Source organism: Leptinotarsa decemlineata, unplaced genomic scaffold (genome assembly GCF_025532065.1).
Source record: "Leptinotarsa decemlineata unplaced genomic scaffold, Ldec_3_MD MMD2_P_RNA_scaffold_5, whole genome shotgun sequence".
NCBI lineage: Eukaryota > Metazoa > Arthropoda > Insecta > Coleoptera > Chrysomelidae > Leptinotarsa > Leptinotarsa decemlineata.
The window spans coordinates 2579623-2604836 of record NW_027412532.1 but is presented as its reverse complement, the minus strand read 5'-3'; the positions used below and the strand labels follow the sequence as shown (position 1 = coordinate 2604836).

Sequence of the window (25214 nt, the reverse complement as noted above, 5' to 3'; positions counted from 1 at the left end):
TCTTGAGAGGTTGACAAACTTATCGCTTGAAGGCTTTTTCTTCACATTCTTTTACTGACCGATATCAGATTTGTTTTGAAATTATTGTTCAACTACCTGTTTTCAGTTGAACTCATTAAAGATAAGCTTCTACCACATCACACATCTTTTTAATATTCTGATTAACCTAGTAAACTCACTATAAAGGAGCGTCCGCGGTCTGATTCTTGGAAATTGCCTCTGTGTTAGTAATTATCATTAATTGTTATTTAATAGTCTATTAATGGAACGTTCAAAAAACATAATAGCATGAAATGGTAATAGTTCTTGTTGTTAAAAATAATCTCATCTGCAGTGGCGGCGCAGAGTGGTCGTCGCAGAGGTGTATAAGACTACAACATAAACTTTTTTCTTTGGACTATTTTATATTTTTGCAAAAGTCAGTTTGCATTTTTTCAAAACACGCAACATTCTTAATTGTTTTTCAGATAATCACCAACCTTTTTAATGTTACCCAATATATTTGTGAAATCATTTATAGGATATCTCAACCTGATGTCATATATACGGACTTCTCTAAGTCATTCGACAGACTTGGTCACGAATTACTGCTATCGAAATTGTACAGGTACGGCTTTTCTCTGACGCTGATCCAATTTTTTGTATCATACGTCACTGACAGGCGTCAGCATGTTATATTCAATGGCTTCAAGTCTGTGGAACATGCAGCTACCTCGGGTGTTCCACAAGGAAGCAACCTAAGTCCACTTCTCTCCACCGCCTTCATAAACGACACAGACATGCTATGAATAGCTTGAGTTGCCGTCGTGATTGTCACTCCACAATCCTGGTAGTCTGTCGGCTTGAATTATTTATGTCAACAGAAGATTCAAATCTCCCGCCACGATGTTCTGAGATGCAGAAGCGTGCACTCTGATTGGCTGGCGAGCTGCGTGACAGTTTGAGGACACTACGTGACAATTGGTACAGTCTGATTGGTTCACCGCCTAGCTAGCTACATTTTGTCCAACCTCAATATTTTGTGTGGTTCAAAGGTTAGTACGGGTCGCGCTATATATGTCAATTAAGAATGATAAGCCCTGACACTATTCTCTGGCTAACTCCCTATTCTATATATCTGAGATTGATCAGTCTATTCTTGATCTTGTGTTGAATATCTCTGCGGATGACTTCTCCGTAAGACTTCAGGTGTGGGCTACGCCACTGTAGGTTCAACTTGCGATAAAAAAGTAACCTTCACGTTATCCATATTTGTGACGAACCGCGATCTCTCGAATGTCATAAATATTCGAGTATATTTGGATCATCATTGTTTAATATCTATTTTTAAGAATGTTGCAACTATGGAAAAGATTTGTCTGAGTCGATGATGACATAAAAATGTTCATCTATTACTTTTTTAGGTGTATATCCTTGACTGAATATCAGCCAATAAAAATTTGATATATTGTAACTATAATAGCTATAGATGAGTCCTTATCTCATCACCGTTTATTTTTTGCTTGTTTGTTTTGATTGAATCCGTCACATGTTATTGGTCAAATATCCACAAATATTATTGCCTCGTGTATGATGCAATATGTTTCGTAAAATTTTGTTGGCAATTATTACTTTGTATCTAGTACACAGAGCACATATAATTCATTGATGATCCTCATTTGCAAAACCTCTTCGAGCACTTGGAGCACTTGGTAATCATGGTAATAGTTCATATCATGAATATCAATCAGTAACGAAAGAGGTCCTAAGACACTTCCTTGTGGCACTCCAAATTCCTTAACAATTTCAATATACCAATCGCTTTCATTTTCTCAGTAAGTACTCTGACGTGAGGAATTCCAGCAAATTATCTTATCAACTGTTTATTCAAACTTGTTAATATATACCAACGTACAATTCAAATAACGTTAATTTCTTTTGTTACAGGAGAACTCAAATCCACTCCCATTCCACCAAAATGGATTCAAGAATTGCCACTAATGACTCGCAACACCACAGTATCAAAGACAGTGTTGCAAATCAAACAGACAGTGGGTGTGAAACCAAGTCAGTGGACGGTTCACAAATTGGAGATATCGTAAAAACAAACTCGTTCGATAGCTCACCAGCCAAAGAAGATGAAGGCGACATTGTCATTCTAAGAAGGGACCCGGCTCTGAATCGAAGACGCGTAGACAGTGCAGCATATGCGAAACTACAGCGTTCTTTATCGCCTTCAAGAAACAGTGACACTCTCACCACACTGAAGGAGAAATACGAACCCGAGCAAAAAAGTATCGAGAGAAAGCCCAAACTGAGGAGGGCGTCAGCCATAAAACTGGATGAGGCGGCTGTACATTCTCTCAGAAACAGATCGAAACTGCCAGTTGCCAAGCCTAGAAGCTCCGTTAAGAGCGAAATATACATATCCCACAGCAGACCGATCCAACCCAATTATCGGTACACCCTGAACCTTAGTGAGAAACCAAGAGCGAAGGATGAAAACTCAAACGAGGTTCTTCGAAAAACTAGCTCCAGCTCTGGAGAATTCATCACCATAGTGACCCGGTCTGAGTCTGAAGGCAGCGTTGACAAACTAGAAAGGGAACTGAACTTGTTCACGATGGACAGGAAACCCAAGGAGAAGAAACGCAGCAACAGCTTCAAGAAGATCTTCAGCAGCAAAATCTTCGGCAAAGAGAAGAAAAAGAAAGAGGAACAGCAGAACAAACTGCAAGATAAACAGAACGCCGCCCGCAGCGATAACATACAAAATGAAACGAATGCCTTCGCCAGAGATTCTCCTTACAGGCACACAACTGGGGGCAATAGCCAACTCCCGAAGCCCACGAGGATGTCGCGTATCGACAGAAATCAGCAACCAACCCAAACGAACTACGACATGAAGGAAATCGAACAAAAATACGCTCAGATGCACGTTAGGGAGTTCAACAACATAAAGCAAAACTTCGACAATCAACAGTCTGGTACTAAAGAAACACCGATCATCATCAATACTCCAGGGCCTCTGGATTACAAGAATATGCCTAACATCAATAAGTTTATCGACACCAGCTCCTCGATGAGCACGCTAGAATCGGACAGAAGTAACTCAAATAAACAAGCGGACAATGACACTAGCAATAGATTCAACAGGTTCGGCGATAGTCACAGAGAAGGTAGTAGAGATACCCCACCTAGAGCCCAAGAGCTCAGGCAAGATCTCCGGCTGGTGAACCCCAGGGCACTGATTCCTATCAATTCTGAGAGGCCTCTGCCGAACCCGTATCAGAACCAAGGAAGTTTATCGCCGCAGCCAAAAAGCAGTCCAAAGTGCAGCACGCCAACAAAAGCCAATCCATTCAGTTCTGAAGAAGGCGAAAGTAAACCGCACTTCGAAGAAGCTTATGGAACTGTGTTTGACAGTCTGGTGGACAAAAACGTGGAGCAAAGAAGGCTCTCTGATCAAAAACCGCCTCGATCGCCTTCCTTGGAGTCCAGTAAACTGAGGTTACCATCGAACAGAGAAATCACCCCGCTGTCTCCAAGGATGAAGTCGCCTATTCCTCAGCACCACGTCAGCACTGAGAAAATAATAGCGACGGAGCTGTTGAAGCCTAGATCCAGATCTCCAACTCCCACAAGAACGAAAAAGACCAGTCAACTGAGCCCTAGCCACCAGAAGTTAGAGCTTGGCATCGACTATCCCGAAAACATAAGCTACGAAAATAACGAACGCAGTCTGGAAGGGGGCGTTTTAGCTACGAAACCTCCCATTTCCAGAATTCCAGAACGAACACCTGTACACGTACAGAGAGTCAGCCAACAGTCCCCTAGTTTCGAGAATCGAGCAATTCGATCTCCGTCAGTAGCGGAGTCGCAGGAGAAGGTCCTCACTAACGTCCAAATCCATACCAATAGCAACCCCAGAACCCCCACTCCAAACAGTATCTTACACAACCGTTCCTTATCGCCTCTAGGTGCTCAGAGTTTGAGATCATCCACTCCAGATATGCGGGGCTCTTCATCCAACAAGTCCCAGTCACCCCAGAAAGAAGAGATGAGGAAAAGCGTTGAGGCGTACTACTGGAAAGAAATCAAGAAGCTCAAAGATCAAGAAAATATGGATTTATATTATTATCAGTCGCAAATGCCTTTCGGTTTTGCCGAGGATCCTATTCGCCGAAGATCCAGGAGTACTTCCCCATCTTCGCAGCGAAACGGTAGGAGAAGCCTGAGCTTGCCTAGAGACCCTAAACCTATGATGCAAATGGAGATCGTTGACGGCTACGGCAGGTTCCAACCCACCCCTATACCTGAAGGCAGGGCAGTGACAAATCGGCCTAATGGTGCCTACTACCACACGGACTTCAGAAGGAATGTCCCAGAGAGACGCACGATAGATACTTTTCCGAGGACAAACGGGAATTACGCGAATGGTTCGAGCAGGCCGAATTTCAAAAGGGGCAGTCTCACAACTCCTTTGAGGGAGATGTCGGAAGATCAGCAGAACAAAAAAGTTAGCTTCGGTAACCCCAGACAAGACCCTCTGAGTAATCAAGCCTGGCCGACGAAAAATGGTTTCACACAGAGCCCACCCCAGAGGAGAATGGAGAAAAATAGACTCGTCAGTCTGGAGGATGATGTGTTTTTGCCGAATCCTCCACAAGCAAGTAAGCTTGTAGTAGACGGAAGGGAAATTTATGGTTACGCCAACAGGCCTTATGGCATTGTGCATAACTACGAAAATGCCGTCAGGCAACAAGCGGCGCAACATCCTCAGTACCCAGGTTTGGGTTACCGACAGGAATCAGTGTATGGTTCCAGACAGCTCCCTCCCCAAGAGGAAATTTACTACGGCCATGTAGATACTGCCGGAGTACCCCAAGGTCTGACTCGACATGGTTCCTTGCAGCTCACAGAACCCTTGTATGTTCAACAGAGGGTTCCTAGGAGGTTGTCTCAAGGCAACGCCCAAGTTTCTGGAATGCGGCCTGGTATAAGACAGGCTCCTGGCTTTCCTGGTCCACGGAGGCAGATCATCGTCCAAGACGACATTTACGGCCAGTTTGCAGGCTACATCGTCGATAACGAGCAAAACTCCGTGTATGCATCCCGACAAAGTGTAACGGAATCTCCTTACGGCTACAGCCAAGGCGTGCCCAGGCAGGTTTCAGTCAAAAATAAGGTTTGTGATATCTACGGGCAGATACACGATAGAGACAGCCCTAGTTTGACCAAGCCAAATCACTTGAAGCAGACCGGGGTTATCCTGGGGCAGCTGCAAGGCTCCCCTCGAATGGTTCGGCAATCTCACGGCCAACTTGCGAGTCAGAACTTCGTTCGCAACTCCAGGCTAACCGCCAGTGCCAACGATATGTACAGGAGACATCAGAATGTGGACCCGAGGTATGTTAATGGTGCAATGTATGGTAGGGAGGATCCCGCCCCAAATAGGCCTTTGCCGCCTGTTCCTACAGACAAAAGAGTGATGATGCGACACAGTCTTGAAAACAGTTCCAATGCTAGTGATATACAAAGGGTTAATAGTATTAATGGCAAAAGTAAAAAGCGCGGCTTGTTTGGTAAGTGAGATTTTTGTGTTTTGGGTATTTGAGGAAGAAAATAAACATTTTTTTGTAATGAAGAGAAGCACAAAACAAGTAATTATTCAAATGTGTTCCATCATGTTTGTTGTTGACTGTTGGGCTTCCAATATCTGAATTGGTGTAAACAGATTTTAAATCTATAAGAAGAGTAATGAATAGAGTGTCAAAAATACTAGACCCGAAATAAGTTACTTTAAAGAAGGTGAACATGATATTGAAACTTGAAAAAAATGAAGACTGAGTTTCAACGAAAAACAAAGAGGAATCGTAAAGGAAAAAGAAAAAAAATTCAAACCAATATGCTGCACATTTCGATGATTGTTGATATTCACAAGTATTTCTGGTTGATGACTTGTCATTTCATATTACTTGCACATTTTCAATTTTTCGAATATATCTGACTTAGTATTTGAAATACTTCATTAATTTATCTTTTCATAGGTTTCAAATCTGTTGACACTTTTTAGACAATGGAAATAAGAACCTCTGAACTCTTACCAGTTTTCTTGGCAATTATTTTCCTTCAGGTACATCTGAAACTGAATTCGAGAAAAGATAATGAGTTCGTTCGTTATTAAAAGTATTTTAAACCATGTTTGATTGATTTGGACCGCCCTCTTTAGATATATTGTTATTTTCTTTAGCTTGACAGCCAGAGGTCTATATTGGGACCAACTCTTTTTATAATATTTTCAAATGACATCTACGATACGTGTACCACACCAAATCGAATGGTACTTTACGCTGATGACACAAATATACTCCTAGCCCATAAAAACTTTGAAAGTCTGGTAAACTTGGGTAAATATACATGTGAGGAATCCAGTAAATACTGTAGTGATAATGACCTTTTTCACAATAAAAAGAAAACAAAGTTCTTTCTTACCCAAAAACGGTACCTCAAATCCAGATCTAATGAACAATATTAATATGTGTAGTGAAACTCTAGAAATACTATCAGGTAGCTAGATTTTTAGGAATAACCCTGGATCAAAAGCTAACATGTGTAAAGTTTGGCAATGCAAAGTACACAATTCGGAATCTGCAAGACACTGTCTCTACAGAAGTTATAAAACTCATGTATCATTGACTTGTACAGTCAAGGCTACGGTATGGATTGATCTTTTGGGGTAACTCTGCATATACTGACCACATTTTTTTAAGGTTCAGAAAAGAGTCATTCGCTGTATGGACAAGTCTCGTCCACTTGTAAACCACTATTTAAAAAATTTAGCATCTGACCATTGCCGTGTCTCTACATATTACAGCTGGTGTTATTCATCTATAATAATGAACACCTATATTAAAAAACTCTGATATACATAATTACGCTACTTGGGGTGAAGATACTTAAAACCACCCCTAGTCTTGCTTTAGTGTGAGACAGAATTCCCCAAAATACTTGGGTATTAAATGTTTCAGTAAAATAACAAATTTTATAGGGATCAATAAAAGTAGAACTGTAATGGTTTCTTGTTGGATAACTGCTTCTACAATATGGACAAATTTCTTGCTTTCAGTGCTTAGATAAATGACATATTTTCTTTTATACATGTAGTCTTTTTAAAAATTTTAAATTTTTTCAAGATCAAACATTTGTGTTCAGCTTTTAGCGTTTTTACTTTTTTGACTCGTCCAATAAGTTATCATGTATTTAATCTTGTAATTATTGTGTATGTGTGAAAATTTTAGTGAGGATTAAAACTATTTCTATTTCTATAGAACATGGAAGTATGTAGCTCTAAAACGGATTTTTAAAGTTCGAAGTATCTACTTTTATTATTATTATTATATATACTTTATTGTCCAAAGAAAAAATATTGCTGACAAAGTTAGTGAATAAATAAAAACAAAAGAATACATAAATGTCCTATGAATATAAAAATATGGATAAAATATAATGTAAACTAAAGTATAAATATACTGAATAAAAAACTACAAACAAAGGTTGAAAACATACATACACATAAAACATGTTAAGTTAAAAATGATCGGTATGGAACTCAGTCAAACTGTAATAGGGTCTACTACTCAAAATTTCTTTAATAATTTTTCTGTACTGATTGGAATCCATATTTATCTCTTCAGTTTAATTAGACAGATGGTTATACATCTTCACATCATTGTAAAGTAAGGAGTCCTTGACTAGAGAGTTGCAAGGGAACGGTAATTTTAAATTTTTTGTATGCTTTGACGAGTTGTATAGCGATGGGTGGTAACCTCAAGTTTCACAAAATGTTTCTTAATTAAACACACTGTCTCCAGAGTAAGAAGAGCTACAACCGTCAAATTTTTTTATCTATAAACAGTTGCCTGCATGAGTCACGAGGTTTAGCTTTGCACAAGTATCGTATAGCTCTCTTCCGTAATACAAATACAGACTCCAGTAAATTAAGGCTACACACACACCAAAAAGGTATACCGTACCTTAAGAGAGATTCTTCCAAAGCGTGATATGCTGTTTTCGCAGTATAAACTCCCAGTTCTCTAGTAATAACTCTCACTGCGTAACAGCTGGTGGAAATTTTACTTTTCATTTTTCTGATGTGAGCGTCAAATTTCAGTCCACCGTCTATATACAGTCCCAGAAATTTAGTACACTCTCCGTTCTCAATGATACTGCTCGCTGAAGTGGACACTTGAATATTTGTTTTAGAAATATTAAGAAAGAGTAGATTGGAATCACACTGACTTGATTTTTTGTATATCATGAGATATCTCATTGATTATATCTATATCTTTACTATGCCACAATATAGTGGTGTCGTCAGCGAAAAGAGTGAATGTTCCAGATATACTGATGTTCATCAAATCGTTAATATACAACAGGAACAATATGGGGCCGAGAACCGATCCCTGTGGTACACCAGTATTTATTTCAATACTGTTTGAACATTTAATCGTTTTCACAATCTGACTGCGACCATTGAGATACGACTCAAACCATCGTAGTGTTATCCCTCTACATCCATAGATATTCAGCTTACGTAGCAGTATTTTATGATGAACGCAGTCAAACGCTTTTGTAAGGGCACAAAACACTGCTGCTGCAGCATCTCATTCATATTGGAATACACCTCAAACAGGAAAGAGAATATTGTATCATGTGTGCTCTTGTTCCTCTAGAATCCAAATTGGTAACTTGGTATAAAGTGGCTAACCTCAAGGGAATAACTCGAACGAGTATACATTTCAAACAAACCAGTTATTTTTCCGTGATTGATAGTGAAAACACGGCAAATCCTGGAACTGTGCTATGGCAAATAGTTCTTTTTTATCATTGTTCAAACAATTCGAGCCGCCTTCTATTTGTTTTTCTTATCGGTGCGTATTTATCCTGGTAATTAGTAATAAAAAAGACGTTCATACGGAATAAAAGTATCGTTTATGAATTCCGAACAGTTTTATTTAACAGAACGGACGTGCTTTCGAGGGGTTTTGTCTGGCCTCCGCTTCAACAAATATCCAAGATACAATGAACTTTACGATGAATATTGTATTTCTATACCCGCAGGTCATATAGCGAGGATAGTTACTAGTACCTGCGATCTATCGTTGAGATTGTTATTCGACAATAACACCGTTGAAACTTCCAACAATGCCCATTTTTGCTTGTTCCCATCTCAACCACTCTTTGTTTCGTTTTGTTGAATATTGTGGCTTGTTATTGGCCCACTTTTAATTCAATTATTTGGTAGTGGTAATAAAGCATTCAAAGATAACATTAATATAGTTTAAACTTCAACTTCATTATTTTTTTATTAAATTTTTCTATTTTTCTTTTAACAAAAAGTAGTGTACAAAATTACAGTTGCCCTGATGGAAAAATAGTATTCTTTAAAGATGTCTGTATTTCTTTTAACTGAAAATAGTCTACGTTCAAAAATGTAATATCTAGGTAACAAATTAGAGTTGCTCTGATACCAAAATATTATTCACATCAATTCAATAATAGATTTCTGACGTATCAAATTTTGAGATTGAAATATTTTGATAACAAACTGAAAATGCTCACATTATAAATGAAGAACAAAGTGACAGACGATTGGAACATAAAGTTGTCAAACTGACATTTTGCAGCAAAATTTCTACACTAATCTTTAGATGTAAGTAAGCATGTTCCTCTCCATTTAAGTTATCGACAGGAGATTCAATAAACAGGGCACTCAAAGGCAGTCCGTTGTGTCCGTTTTTGTCTTCTGTCTTTCTCTACAGCATTCACTGCAAAGTAACTAGTTGGCATAATAGCCCAAAACCAAAATATTCGGTGATTTCTCACTAGACAGAGCTATTTTGATCTGCCATAAGTTTCAAATGAATTTTAAATGTATTGAAAAATCATCATAACTGTCATAACTTTATATTTCATCTCTCTTTTGATCGATTGTTTACAAAAATATTCATACACATTCCAGTTTTTAATGTATGGTAACTTTTTTTAATGCATGCTTCGTAATTAAATATTTTACAGTATTTAATTTGCCATTCTCGTTGTTTTGTTAAGTATTCGTTTCCTAATATGAAATGTTTATTAATTTCGAAACAAATTCTCAAATCTCCGTCAAAAACAAGTTGGCAATGTAGCAGCACAGTCAGAACAACAAAGGAAGAAGAAGAAAACGATATTCAATATGAATAAGTTTCACGGTGTTGCCAAGTTCACACCAAATATTAGTGACGTCAGAACCACTCGATTGTAAAAAAAACTACTGACAAGAAAATTGAAAAAATTATAAAATGGGGTACTATTATGCATGTAGTTTTCACTTATTTGGTTATCCCAACAAGATTGAAAGCGAATGTTTCTTTGAGTTTTTTTTACGTCAACCTGAATGATGTTTCGCATAACTGTATTGTTTTTTTTACTTCCATTAAGTGTGTGTGTGTAATTCAGGTTGATAATTCAATCTTATAAATAGAGGGTTTGAAACCATAGTACTTCAAAAAATGGATTGCTGACTTGCTGTCGAACTAAACAGCTGATCATGATATTTATTGTGGGTATTTAAAATCAGTTTCGATGTAAGATATCTTATGCCATTTCTTCCTCAAATCCCAAAATCTCGAATTGAGGCTGCTTTACTACCATTCGTTCGTTAAAGTATTATGTGACTTAAGCTTCATATATTTAAATGTATTTTTGTGTAAAAATAATTATAAGGCATAAATTATTGTATGTTTGTTCACCAGCGCTATTTTATATTTTTATTGGAATTAAAATATTTTCGAATCGAGCTTCAAAAGCGTTTTATTTTGCCCGTGTCTATATACACAATAACGGTAATCCTGTTCATTAAATGAATATGATTAACGTTATCGTCTATCTAGTCACTCTTCCCCCAATTTGAGGGTATGGCTTGTGATTCCAGATTTTGCGATAAGGAAGAAAAGGTAAGTTTAGGAATTGAGTAGTTTTGAAAACAGTATTTGCCGTGGATTAGATAGTGTGGTTCAACAATTATGCAACAAATGTAATTTGGAGGAGAGGAGGTGGATCTAGAAAGTGAGCATTATATACCAGAAATATATAATATTACCTATGTACAGTGTGAGCTTTGAAGAAAAATTCTGTGAATTGTATTTCAGACATTTGACTGAGAAATTCACGATTTATATTGACAGTGACATTGATCTAGCATACAACACTTTTTTGTCAACTGGTATGTATGATTTGGAAGACAAATCAGATCAGCAATTAAGCTCTTTTATCCATCTCATGTAACATATGGAATGGAAGTGGATTCAATTTTTACAAGTGATCTCAATCCTTTGATTTGATCCAAGGTACTCATTGTGTCAGGTCTGGCAATCTAGTTGGCCACAAGTTGTTCCAAATAACATGATGTGACCATTTTACTTGAACTATACTATTTGGTTTCACACCTGTGGAAGAAATACACGACCAATGATGATTCCATCTGGTCTCTGATAGTTTTTAATTGAGTATTTTCATTAATAAGTATAAGAGTGAATGATAAAGCATGGTAAAGCAGTCTACTCCTTTGTTGCATAAGTGATCATAACTATTGGTTTATTGAACACTGTACAATCTATGTATATAATTACTAATTTTTAGGTTATCGCGCTGATGATTTGTCAAATTCCCATTTATCAAGAATTGATGAAGAAACCAAAGGATTGTGTGCTACAAAACTGGAGCGTTTGGTACTTTTAGAAAAACTTCAACTGCTCAAAATGAAGCAACAGATAGAAATTGAGAAAAGTTAGTAACATCAGAATCCATTTATTTGTACCTTTCTAAAAACAAATACCTATGTCACTCTATTTCAATAGTTCATTCTCAAAATTTGAAATATTTACTTTCCTCTCGAAGTTTCCACATGAATTTTACAGATACATTTGAGATCAAACAAGTAAACACAACTCAAAACTACATATATACATTCTACTCATTGAAATGTTTTATTTTCAGGAGAGAATAGAACTTCTGCAACATTCTACGAAACATCAGATGATACCAATAGCAAACAATATTCAAGTAATCATTTCGATTATTCTGAAAGTCCGCTAGAATCAGAAGATACTCAGAAATTGAACCTCGCTGACTTAAAAAGAGTTGTCCTTCTAGAGGAACTATATTTGGTCAGAATGAAATTACGTAGGAAAAGATTTTGATTTCATGAATCAAAATTTATATTTCCTCTACTCGAAATTAAACATTTGTCTGTAAGTTTTAGATGATTATGTGAAATATATTATTATTGAATTATTACTTTTTTCTGAAAACATGACACCTTATAAAATTTTTTCAAATACAAAATCTACATTGATCGATATCAATTTCTGTAGTACTTACCTAATTAATTACTCAGGATTTTTTTAAACTAATTACTTTTTTGATACTGGTATATTCCATTCAATTTTTAGGAAAGTGAGAACTTTACGAAATGAATAAACTTTCTTAACGCGACATCTATTATGCAATAGCCAAATGTATCATTCATAGAATTTTTTCACGAAAATTGAAATCTACGATGGCTGCGTTATATCAAAGGTCGGATCTTTGTGGATAGTCTATATACCAAGGTCACATCGATTTTCAATTCGGAATATTTTCTTAAATTTGTCATCCACTGCTTTTTTCCCTAAATCTATTTTGACTCTTGTTTTTTGGTAATAAACACATTTAATTCGTATCTTTCGTCGTTTTTTATGTGGGATAGAGGATTTTTCACTTTAGTATTTTGTGATTTTGAAAATTTTCATAAGAACAATTGGGGGAAATCGTTTCTACAAGATGGTGTATCAAACAAAACCGATGGTTTGTCAAAAATTGGATTAGATAATTTCTAATATCTGAGCAGCAATATTTTTCCCATTTAGGAGTAAAATCATATTTATTGAAGATATTGTGGAAACTCCCAGCATAATATATTTTGAATTAATATGACTAGTTATTCATAGAACTAAAACCCAACTGGATTTTAGTTAGGTGTCAATTATTTTCCTATAGTTTAACGTTCTAATTAGAATGTATAGATGTCGCCACTTTGTGTCCCGCAAATATGTTGTGAAATTTCTACTTTTGTCCTTCCTTTCATCTTTGTTTCGTTGTTTGTTGTTAGTTTTGACATTTTTGACAGGCAATGTGTGTTTATAAAATATAAGGGGAAAATGTATACTCTTTTCATCGTTATAATAAAAACTACAGAAATTCGTGATAAGTGAATAATTTTTTTGAAAGTGGCAAAGAAACTTCATTTTCGGTTTCTCGACCCTAAACTATTCAAGGGTTGGTGGTGAATATTATAAGTGTGATTCGGTAAGAAGCATTCGGTAAGAAGTGGTGAAAATATTTGTGCTTGTAACCGGAATGATCGGTGAAAATGTAATCAAAATATAACCTGAAAGTATGAATAGCATCTTTCTCGAAATAGTTGGATTGACCCGTTGTTGATGTAAAAACATGTGTCCGTCCTACCAGCTGACTATTTCTGTATTAAATCAAACACATCTTCAGACTTAAAAATGCTTTGAGTTAGTGTTGAAAACCGTTATTTTTTATAATGACTTTAAAACGCAATAAAACGAAAAAAAATTAAATGGACGCGTTGGAATTACCGGAGTTTCGATATATTATTTTCACGTAATATGCGAATCGTAAACAATGATCAAAACATAGACCCAGTGCACCCGAAAATGTCCGAAGATTTTCACAATGGAAACAACTCAAAATTATTGAATTGCGTAAAAGGAGTTTCCTATTTCAATGAGATAAACGACGTAGAAACAGAAACTAGCGATGAAGAAGTCGTCGTAGATCATATGTACGCTACAAATACCGAAAATGACGAGAAAAATAACATAAACGAAGAAAATCCGCCATTCAGCTGTCAAACAGCCGAAAGTGAGGTTAGGTTCATCAAAGAGTGGCTCATCTTACATACTGACCTGATACAACAACAAAACGATGATATTATCGATAAAGACAGGGAAATCCACATTTTGCGAAAAGAAAATGAAATGGTAAGTTCCGAGTGATGTAGTTTACAATGCGTTAAAAGGCAGTTTCTCTTTCAATTTCCAGTGGCATCATAATGAATATTTGGTTTTTTAGCTCAAAGAGCGGATAAACTGTTTAGAAAAAGGAATACCTTATCAGCCAGATAAGTCTTCCGACCAGAGAGTTTCTACAGAGGAAATTCTGGAAGATATGACCCAAGGTCCTTGCCAGGAAGAATCAAAAGAAAATATCCAGTTATTTGAGGAGCAGTATTACAGTGACGATGGTTGTTCTTTAGAAATAAACTATCAAGACGATCACGCGGACTTGAGTGTCTCCGAATCTCAAATTAACAATAGTGTTGTCGAAACCCCTAAAGACCATTCGTTAGATTTAGAAAATAGTGTTAACGAGCTCAAAGACGAGGACCACTCGCTAAACGAAGTAGAAGATAACTGTTACAAACCTGAGAGTGACATATTAAATTGCAGTGATTCCTTTTCTAATTATAATTTCACCATTAATAATATTTGTGATTTTGATCCAATGAAAAACTTGAGAATGAGCATCAGGAGGAAAAGAGTCACCAGTAATTCTTCTGCGTTGTCCCAAAATGAATCAGTGAACCTGGAAGAAAAGGAAGCGCCCAGGCGACTGAAGAAGAAAAAGCGAAGTAAGTAATAACTTTTTTAATTCTCACTTTCTGTCATTCGATTTCCTATTATTTGAAAATAATCTTGTCCTCAAATCTGAGATATGGTGCAAGTTTTTTAGCGCCAGCTGTTTCATCAGGGAAGTTTTCTACAATACTTTTTTAATTCAAGTTGCCTCCTCCAGGGAAGTTACAACATGCGAGAATAGATGGCGCTACGGGCACTTAATGACAGTTTCAAAATATTTGTTCTTGGAAGTCTAGCTTTACCTTCAAAATATATATTCATGTACTGCTACTAGATGGCGACAGATAATTAGAATTGAAGAATACTGAATGCTAAATAAATGAAGATACCATCTAGAGACAACAGAGCTACTTTAACATATATTGTAGGAAATTATAGATACTTCAAATTGTCTTTTCTAATAATGATCGTTTTTTATTATAAATTGATAATACTGGAATAAAAACAATATAACCTCAAAAAATCTAATTGAATTTACTGAATCTTGTTTAGGCTATTTGAGTTAGATCTGAACTGTATTGAAACTACCAAGTATCACTAATCCTTGCAGTAAATGATTTTCTTTTCTTTTCGTCTCATTAAAAGGTAGAAAACAACATTACTTCAGCAAATTCAACATAGACTTTCCATGCACATGTGAGCTTTTGAATTTCACTGATTCTGATTGGTAATTAATTTTTTTCCTTGTGTTTGATCATAATACTTGTTATTCTATTTTATTCCCTCCATAAACAAGTATGTTTCTTTGAATCATTGAGAAGAGTTCAAGAATTTTTCTGCAATTTTGCAAAATATTGTTGAGTTGAAAAAACATGATACTTATTTCATTTAATTGGTTGATATTTTTATGGTTTATGCTTTCTTTGTGTTTTTTATATTCCACAAACAGACAAATAAATAAATTTTGTACAACTGTAAACGTTGTTAACTCTCCTTTTAGAAAAATTGTAAGTTAGTAATACATAATAGGAATGTTTGTTGTTTGTCAAATTTTATTCCGTACTTTACCACCTGAAAAATTCAAGTCCAGAACCATCAATAGAAAATGAGTTTGAGAATATTTTCCACTATCTGTCGATATGAGAATACATCTCAATTTTTCAGATATTTCAACATTTTTCTAGAACTGATGAAATGAAAAGACTTCTAAAATTATATAATATTTTTCTGCATCATTTTTCCAGGACCAACTAAAAATGCCAAATTCTTGACATCCAGTGAACCATTTGTTACCCAATCCCATGAAGTTAGCCTGGGCATCTCTCCTGGTGAAAGAGATGTTCCGGAATGTTTGGCAGCATCACTAGAGGTGAGTATTTTTTTATAAAGTATATACTTGAAATTTCAGGAGCACATATTTACATGGAGTGGTTAAAAAAACCTTATGGCATTTATTCCAATATTTGGACAGGTTTTATTGCCATAATCGGGGAAACTTAAGAAATAAAAATGTCATGTTGACATAGTTCTTAAGTTTTCATAAAATTACTTACATTGTCAGTGAGATTGTTTGCATATGGTGGAAAAAGTTATCTTATATATGTACAACAATATTTAGGCAAAGTTGACAAATAATATATCTTGGTAACAGGATTAGTTAAATAGTCATTCATGAATATTACAGCCAATAATTGATATAACAATTATTATTCTTGGAATATTTGCAAATGCAGTTATGAATTAATGAGAATATTTGAAATTGAAGTTTATGGTTATAATTTTTCAAGGTTAAACTACCAGTGGTGCCAATACACTCAGTTGGGGCAACTCAAAAATCAATATCATAGAACACGAAATTGAAATGTATTCATAAATCACCCAATGGAAAAGAAATTGACAGCTGTCTTAACTTTTTTTGATTGCTCTGAAGTTTTATTCATTCAATTATGTTGAGATTTACAAGATGAAGTGTAATTTTTGAATTCAAATATTGTTTGTACTAACATTGAAAATATAGTTTAGTAAATTGATACTACTGGTTTTGACTTGACGTCCCATGATTTTCTTGATCACTTAGGTGATTAGATGAAGGCGATTGATTGTGAAATGAAGGCCGTATCTAAGAAGGGTCGTTTGTATTCATTATGTTCTGTTGCCATTATCTTTGTGCCATGGAAGTTCATAAAATACCTTCTTTATAAACGTGATTACTCAAAACACCTCTTTATGGCTTTTTTATACTTATGGTTGAGTTTTCTAATTCAGGTCCCCAGATGGCGCCACAAAATCTACGGTAGTTTCTATACACTGGAAGGAACGGAAAACTTGGACGATGAAGTCTTCAATAAAAGGCATATGCGACCCGAGTATGAAGAAAGGCGACGGAAAAGGTATAATATTTCAAAAAAAATCTTTTGTGACTGCTAATTCATACTGTAATTTCCAGGTGGGATTTTCAAAGAATACGTGAGCAGCGAGTGATAGAAAAATTGAAGCAGCGCCAAGATAGGGTCGGATTGGGATCGAAACCAGAAGAAAACGAACCGGTACACTCTCTGTGGCCAAAAGCTGAAGATGTGAAGTTCCTCGAGATAGTCGATGAATTACCTGTTTCAGCTTTTGGCCAACCCATTCCAAGAATCAACAAAAGGTGAGTATGAATTGTATGAATGGCTGTATAAAATCCTCTTATTCACGCCGGTACTCAGGCAGTAGCAAGCCAGATATTTTCTGCAACACAATAAAATAGCCTTAACGTAATAGCCAACAAACTTTGCATAAGAAAACTACTGACTAAAACTACGTAGTCAATTGTTGAAATGAGACTATTTCTCTAGTATTTTTTTTTAATGTCTCCAATATTTACTTATCAATGAATGATTTACCTTCCACAGCGAATTTGAGCTGCCGTGGATGAAGGATCCGTCGCTGTTGTCAAAAAAACCACACTCGAGAAAGTCGACGTCGAGAAGGAGGCGCTCGAAAAGATAGAATTAAGTTAAAACATCGTACCTGGAACTTTTAATGTATATCTTGAGAAATAGATCAAGGAAAAACTCGGTGCGGTTCAAAAGTTGTATATATAGTTGTATATGGTAGTACTGTTAGATTGCTCTACGACGTTTCGAGAATTTCTTGTTCTGATTATAGTTTTTGTGGACGCGCGAGTTTTCGGCAGACGAGGAAGAAAATGAGAGTATTTAGCAGGAAATGTTGTTTTCGACAGACTCGAATTTTTTGAGGACATACAAATTTCAAAGAGATTTTTGCCTATGAGTTTCGAAGATCCGCTGAACGATTCAAGACGATGAGTTATATTGGAAAAAAGAAATTTACTCGAATCTCACTTTTTTTTAATTCATAGGATCTGGAAAATTTGAGTTGTCAGCGGATTTGCAGCGGAGCCTTTCGGTTATTCCTGTTGATTTGATTGATCAAGTCGGGGGACAATTTTTTTTTCAAGATGAAGGTCTTTCTTCGAATTTTTTTGGAGGTGTCCAAACTTCATCAATATTTGGAAGGTTATCAAATGTTATACTACACAGTAAAATAATATAGAGCAATATTTATTGGTTCTTTGGGAGGTATAAAAGGGCCGCACATTTCTTTAAAAATGAAGTCTAATAAACTCTGAGTTCAAAGACAGACTCTAGCAGTATTCCTAAATTGTAATCGAAATTTAATAATAATGCTTCTGTAGAGTTCTAACTTCAACCTTGTAATTTTTTAAATTCTTTTTTTTATCAAATTGCGGCTTCATACTTAGAATTTGGTGATTAACAGAATAACGTAAAAAATACTGAAGAGAGTTTATAAATTTGAATAATTTTCCGAGTGTAAAGTTTTAGTACAGTGAAATTCTGAGTTCAATGTCGAAATTTTGAGATTGAAATCGAAATTCAATGATGATAATTTTGTTAAATTCCGACTTAAGTTTCGAAATTTTTTGTTGTAAACTCGGAACCAAATTCTGGAAAATATAAGAACATCAATAAAGATAAAAATAAAATTCAATATTGTCCGAGTTTACGGAATTTCTTTTTTGAGTTTTTATCAAACTCATTTTTTATTGGTTTTCATGGATTTTTTCACTTTGTTGTATTGTGAAAAATGTTTTAAATATAATCTGTTTAACTTGTATATAATAAAGTAAAACGTGGACTGAAATAAAAGTTGAAATTGTACAGTATTCTGAAATTCATGGCCTTCCCACCATGAGAGGGTGTTGAGGGGTGTTGCAGATCATCTTGCTTTCCTCCAATGAGTGAATTCTTGAGGTGTGTTAGAGAAAACTCCAACGACACTTGCTGCAGTCCATTCCTTTGCGACTCATAAAATTCATATGTGCCACTGAAAGTCATACAGTCTGCCTCAGATCCAATTTGAGTCCATAAAGGTCAAACACATATTCAACTGCCTTCAGTATTATTTTTGATCAAGCTTCTATACCATAAGTCCTATCAAATTGATATACATCAGTACAGTATAGTCGTGGAACGTTCAAACATTGCGACAATAATATTAACTCGATCAGTTCTCAACATTGATGAATCATTCTTGGTGTACGTACTAGCTCTTTCGATACCTGATATTTGCCATTTGACTGATTTACTAGCAACAACTTTCAACAATTCGGTTAGACGCTGAATTTTCTCAGCGTCTTTTGTATCACCGTTTCCTTCTAACTCCTCATTATATGAATCTGAAGCTTCCTTATCCTCCTCTTCAGGTTCTGAATCATCCTTGATTTCCTTGAATTTGTTAGTTGTTTTGCATCTGCACAACCTCTACTTCATCTTCGGAGATACTCATTTGCTCGTTGGTTTCTCATCTGCCTTTCCCCTTTATTGTCCTCTCCTGTGTTGGCAGTACTTCTTTCGTTTCTAGATTCATCCTTCGTAACGGTGTGGCTATTGATATTGATTTTGGAGGACCTGGTAAAAATATAATTCAGTAGTCTTCGAGTTTGAATTCGATAAAATTCTGGGATAGTCAAAATTGTACCGAATCAAAACTTCAAACTCGAAAACTACTGAATTTTATTTTTATTGTTTTATATTTTTACCACGTTCTTCACCATATGATACAAAATTTCTTTGGCGAAATGTTTTCGGCAAACAGGAACACCAAAATCAATAGCCACACCGTTACGATGAATGAATCTAGAAATCAAAGAAGTACTACCAACACAGGGAAGGACAATGAAAAGCAACCAACACATTCAAAGAAACCAGGAATGGTTTAGAACTTGAAGAGGAGGATAAGGAAGCTTCAGAATCGGATAATGAGGAGTTGGAAGGAAATAATGATACGAAAGACGGCGAAAAAGTACAACAAAAAGGAGCAAATTTTGCTCAGAATTACGTGAAAGACAGCTAAAAATTTTATAGTGTGAAGTCGGCATTCAACAAATTTTTATCGTGAATTTCCGACTTCAGTTTCAGAATACTGTAAAATTTTAACTTTGATTTCTGAATTTAATTGTAATAAAACTCCAAATTCAATTTGAACCTGAAATTTATTACATTCCAACTTAAATTTCGGAATTTTTTATCAAATTAGTACCTTAAAGCCGGAATTTTCCAACTCGAAACTCTGCGAATAAAAAATTAAGTATAAAAATTGTAAATAATGAAAATAAAATTGAGTCAATTTTAGTTTTGAGTCGGAATTAAATAAAGTTTCAGCTCTCGAGTCTGAATTTAACAGTAGTCCAAATTTAACAGTAATAAATTTATTACATTCCAACTTAAATTTCGGAATTTTTTATCAAATTAGTACCTTAAAGCCGGAATTTTCCAACTCGAAACTCAGTGAATAAAAAATAAGTATAAAAATTGTAAATAATAAAATATAAAAATAAAATTGACTGAATTTCGAGTCTTTTGTCTTTTTTCGAGAATTTTTGTTGAATTTTGACTTTGAACCTGGAGTTTCATTAAATTTTTGCAAAAAATGTCAGTCAGTGATTGACTCAATTGATACTCACAAAAATATATCGACAGCATATATTTTGTATGATTCTGAACCTACTTTTTTTTGGTATGGTTACTTGTGCGTCGTTTTTTTTGTCGTATCGTCTTCTTTTTTCACACTATATTCCAACAATGGGGGTATCTTGAAGGTAAATAATTCAAATTAGGCAAAGAAGATACACTACTGGATATTTTTACTCATACCACAGACGTTTCGGAAGATTCTCGCCTTCTTCAGGACAATTGTGTATTTCTTGTAGATATATAATTTTCCACCAAGTTTGTTTCATTCTCTAATTGAATGTCAGGAGTTGGGTTAAATGTATCTTTGACAATGTCGTACTGTAACAAAAAAAATGGCCACAGTTTCCATCAAACTTGGAAGGTCTTAATTTCGGTACTCGTCTGCGAAAACTTCGTCGTCGACCTTCATGACAATTTGTATAGTATTTATTCCCAAAGTAAGTTGATACATATTTTTCTAGAATAGACAGGTAGGCAGAGAAATGAAGTATTTGACTCGACTAATGTAAGGGTGGGGCAGTCTCAAATTCCACCTTCTTGACCAATAATAATGATTTACTTGCAAACTGAGGTTCACCGTTGCTCGTGAACGTGAGCTTTGAGCTGCTCCGCACCGCTGTGTTTGTACATTTAGGTTTTAGTTTCAATGTGATACAAGATTTTAGAAAAGTTTGATATTATTTTTATAAGTGAGAAAAAGTTTTGGTCAGCAGTGTACTTAGGATTAATCAGCGCATTGTACATTGCCACTGTTTTTTTTTCGATTTTTGTTCTCATTACACTATTCACCAAGAGGACAGTTTTTTATTTCGTCTTTTGATACAGATGTTGAATTTGTTTATCTAAATGTAAAAAGTTATTCAAAAGTTGAGAAATATCCCAAAATTCAAATAACTATCAAAGCAAATTGCAGATGGTCAGGTAATAAAAATCTAAGGAGGTCAAATCTGGAGACCTTGAAGGCTACTTGGCAGGTCCTCTCCTAATCCAATGATTATTATAATGGACCATGACCATTCCAGAGTCCATTGCAAATCAATTAGGTTTGATTTTTCTATAGATCTCATAGCCGGCGTCTTTATGAGGGAAGTTGTCATGATCACCTCTCAAGTTTGATGGGTTTTGTCATGAAGTATTATTTTTTACCCAGCCCAGTACAACTGTAGTGAAAACTGCAATCAATCAGATTTATTCTTGCAAGGCTGTCAGTTGGAAAACCAAGAGTTGTGTCAATCAAATTCCTCGCGTCAAGGGTATTTGACAAAACAAAAACAGTAGGTTTTCTGAACATCTTTATTTTCCATTGTAATTAGTTATGGCGTAAAGGTCTCTACGTACACGTCGATGTTTGGATCTATCAATTATTAGATGTCAAAACAGCACTACAGAAAACTATAAAATAACAGAAATAGTTGTGCGATAGGTGTCGCCACTATGTAACAAAACTGATGAGTGTAATTACAACCAATAGTTGGCAGTACACGGAAAATGGATGTGAATCAATGATTTTTTTGGAACAAATTGGGTTCACGTTTTGGGAAAATCCTTTGTTTCCTGTAATCGGACTTTCACGTGTTCGTTTCGACTCGGATTTTCACGTGTTCATTTCTAATCGGATTTTCATGTGTCCGTTTTTAGTCGGATTCTCACGTGTCCATTTCGAATAGGATTTTCATGTGTCCGTTTCTTATCGGATTTTTACATGACTTGTCTAATACAATTTTCACGTGTCCGTTTTTTAATCGGACCATCATATCTTCTTTTCGAATCGTATTTTCACATGTCTGTTTCTTATCGGATTTTCACGTATCCATTTCTAATTGGAATTTCACGTGTTCGTTTCCATCCGGATGTTACGTATAGAATTTTCAAGTGTACGTTTTCTAATCGGACTTTCACATCGTCTTTTAGAATCGTATTTTCACGTGTCCGTTTCTTATCTAAGTTTCATGTGTCCTTCCCTCACCGGAATTTCCCCTGTTCGTTTCCAACCGGATGTCACGTGTTCGTTTCTAATCGGACTTTCACGTGTATTTTTCGAATCGGATTTTCACGTCTTCGTTTCTAATCGGGGATTTTCACGTGTCCTTTTCTAATCAGAGTTTCACGTTTCCAACTGGATTGTCACGTGTTCGTTTCTAATCGGACTATCACGTGTTCTTTTCCAATCGGATTGTCACGTTTTCGTTTCTAGTCGGACTTTCACGTGTTCTTTTTGAATCGGATTTTCACGTGTCCGTTTCGAATAAGATTTTTACGTGTCCGTTTCGAATCGGATACTCACGTGTCCGTTTCGAATTTTCACAAGTCCGTTATTAATCGGTTTTTCACGCATCCGTATCTCATCGGATTTTCACGTGTCCGTTTCGAATTGGATTTTTACTTGGCCGTTTCGAATCGGATTCTCACGTGTTCGTTTCGAATTTTCACGTGTCCGTTTCTAATCGGATTTTCACGTGTTCTTTTCTAATAGGAATTTCACGTGTTCGTATCGAATCTGATTGTCACGTGTTCGTTTCGAATCGAACTTTTACGTGTCCGTTTATAATCGGATTTTCACGTGTTCGTTTCTAATCGGATTGTCACATGTTCGTTTCTAATCGGATTGTCACATGTTCGTTTCTAATCGGATTGTCACATGTTCGTTTCTAATCGGATTGTCACGTGTTCTTACATCAAAAAACAAAATAGAAAATTTATTTAATGCTCTCATGGTGAAGCAAGTTTTGATAAACTTACTTTGAAACCTTCTCATCTCAGTGATCAAGCTCATTTCACTCACGAGTCGCGGATAAAATAAATTATCTGAGTCCCATTTGAAAGTTCTCAATCACTTATCACACGAAGAATTCATTCAAATTGCCGTATCAATCAAAACTGGGGTTTTACATCTAGTCAGACGTCGGCGATGAAGCATTTCTCAATTGCAGCAGCATTCAACTCTTTTAGTGATTTCGTGTAAATTTATTGACTTTTTGTCATTCACAAGTAAGTAGGTACTTTGTGAATTCTACAGATCTGAACTTTTATTGTTTTTGGAAAGAAATATATGCGCAAGAATGTTTTAACTAGATGTGTTGGGCAATCACTGGTAAACAGAGGTCAAGGTCATAGATTGGGTTGTAGTATTTGTAATGTTATCAGAATTATATACCCCGTGACCCAAGCCACAATGATTTTTCGTCGGAGGAAATGCTTCAAAACAGTTTGACAGCGGTGCCTGTGCTAAATTCAACGAGCTGTTGATTTTGATCATTTTGAAAGCAGTTTCGGGAAGTTTATTCGTTTATTTATTTATCTTTCTAACGGACAGCATCCAAAATAAAAAGGGACGGCGTTTTGTCACAATTGAGGAGGTACAAACTGAATCGCAAAAAGTTCGTTTCAGAACTGTTTCGAGGATTGGAACATTTCGAAGGGAACAAAATTGAAATGGACGAATAAATGAATATTTTTTTAGAAAAATTAAAATTCACGGCATGTATGCCATTGTTACCACGAGTACCACAATACTGCAACATTTGTATATAGACTATCCCTATATACAAAGCTACGACTTCCTTTTGAATCACATATAATATAAGAATACCAATTTCCTATTCTCTATATACAACATATCGTCACATTTTCCCCCGTGGGTTGACCGATAATTGACTACACTGAATAATCAAACTCAACTTTATTTCACTTTAAACACAACAAACACTTTACTAAAACTTCAACAATTATTCGAATGTCTATCGCCTTACTGGATCACTTCGTGTACCGCACTGTAACTTCCACTTGACTGTGTCGATATGCTCGATGCTAGCGTTTATATATCGTAATCGAATGCGCTAAAAAAATTAGCAGAAGTTCCATCGAAATCGGTAGCATTTTTAAAATTAGCAGAAGTTCCATCGAAATCGGTAGCATTTTTCTCGCTGCTTCTAGAGCAGCAGCGTACATCGTACATTCGCGCGCTCTTAGCTACGTCACAATTGGTTTATGTCTACCAATGGCGACCAGCGTTATTTTATTTGGGGCATGATTTACAACAATAGCTTGAAAGGTCTCGTGCATTCACTGCTTTATCAGTTGGTACTAACACCGTATAGAAGTAAACACCGTGGTACTAACCTTCAAAAGAAAGCATGATATTCTACTCATACTTATGTGAGTTATTGTGCTAAGAGTGACGCTAATTTTGTTATTTCCAAAATAAAGGATCAAAATCAATTACGTGTTTTAATTTCACACTGCTTCTTGATGGGAAAAAATACCGTTCAAGGATTCCGCTCCATCAGATACAACAATTAAAAGTTAGTTTACTGACTTTAAATGTGGTGGTAGAAACAAAGATGATGCAAAAGGCAGTGGACGTCCAAATGAGGTAGTAACACCAGAAAACATAAAAAAAAATCAACAAAATCGTTTTGAATGATTGAAAAGTGAAGTGAGCTGACATTGTAAATATCAAAAGAACGTGTTGGTTCTGTTCAAAGTGGGTGACACGCGAGCTCACTGTTCAAAACAATGGCAAAACTATTTGAATTGAACTTCG

At 35.7% G+C, this 25214-nt stretch overlaps 2 protein-coding genes across 5 annotated transcripts in view; both read left to right on the top strand.

Annotated features, from left to right (window-relative positions):
- Nucleotides 1-12316, top strand: part of LOC111502092 (uncharacterized) — a 53454-nt gene extending 41138 nt beyond the window's left edge. For all 4 annotated transcript variants that reach the window (XM_023156070.2, XM_023156069.2, XM_023156068.2 and 1 more), the window contains exons 2-4: nucleotides 1927-5564; nucleotides 11665-11811; nucleotides 12022-12316. In XM_023156070.2, coding sequence (XP_023011838.2) covers nucleotides 1958-5564; nucleotides 11665-11811; nucleotides 12022-12224 — 3957 coding nt within the window. In that variant the 5' untranslated portion in view covers nucleotides 1927-1957 and the 3' untranslated portion in view covers nucleotides 12225-12316. The remainder of the gene's footprint in view (nucleotides 1-1926; nucleotides 5565-11664; nucleotides 11812-12021) is intronic.
- An 843-nt stretch (nucleotides 12317-13159) lies between these two features.
- Nucleotides 13160-21465, top strand: LOC111502091 (uncharacterized). The gene is made up of 6 exons (XM_023156066.2): nucleotides 13160-14075; nucleotides 14167-14725; nucleotides 15917-16041; nucleotides 16938-17062; nucleotides 17119-17322; nucleotides 17567-21465. The coding sequence occupies exons 1-6, from the start codon at nucleotides 13701-13703 to the stop codon at nucleotides 17661-17663; spliced, it is 1485 nt and encodes a 494-aa protein (XP_023011834.2). The 5' UTR covers nucleotides 13160-13700; the 3' UTR covers nucleotides 17664-21465.
- Nucleotides 21466-25214: the final 3749 nt, after the last annotated feature.

What these genes read in the sequence shown, in the direction of transcription:
- LOC111502091 (XM_023156066.2), top strand. Translation starts at nt 13,701, where the DNA reads ATGCGAATCGTAAACAATGATCAAAACATAGACCCAGTGCACCCGAAA. An exon ending in TGCGAAAAGAAAATGAAATG is followed by an intron (nt 14,076 to 14,166) that starts GTAAGTTCCGAG and finishes TTGGTTTTTTAG; the next exon opens with CTCAAAGAGCGGATAAACTG. An exon ending in ACTGAAGAAGAAAAAGCGAA is followed by an intron (nt 14,726 to 15,916) that starts GTAAGTAATAAC and finishes TCATTTTTCCAG; the next exon opens with GACCAACTAAAAATGCCAAA.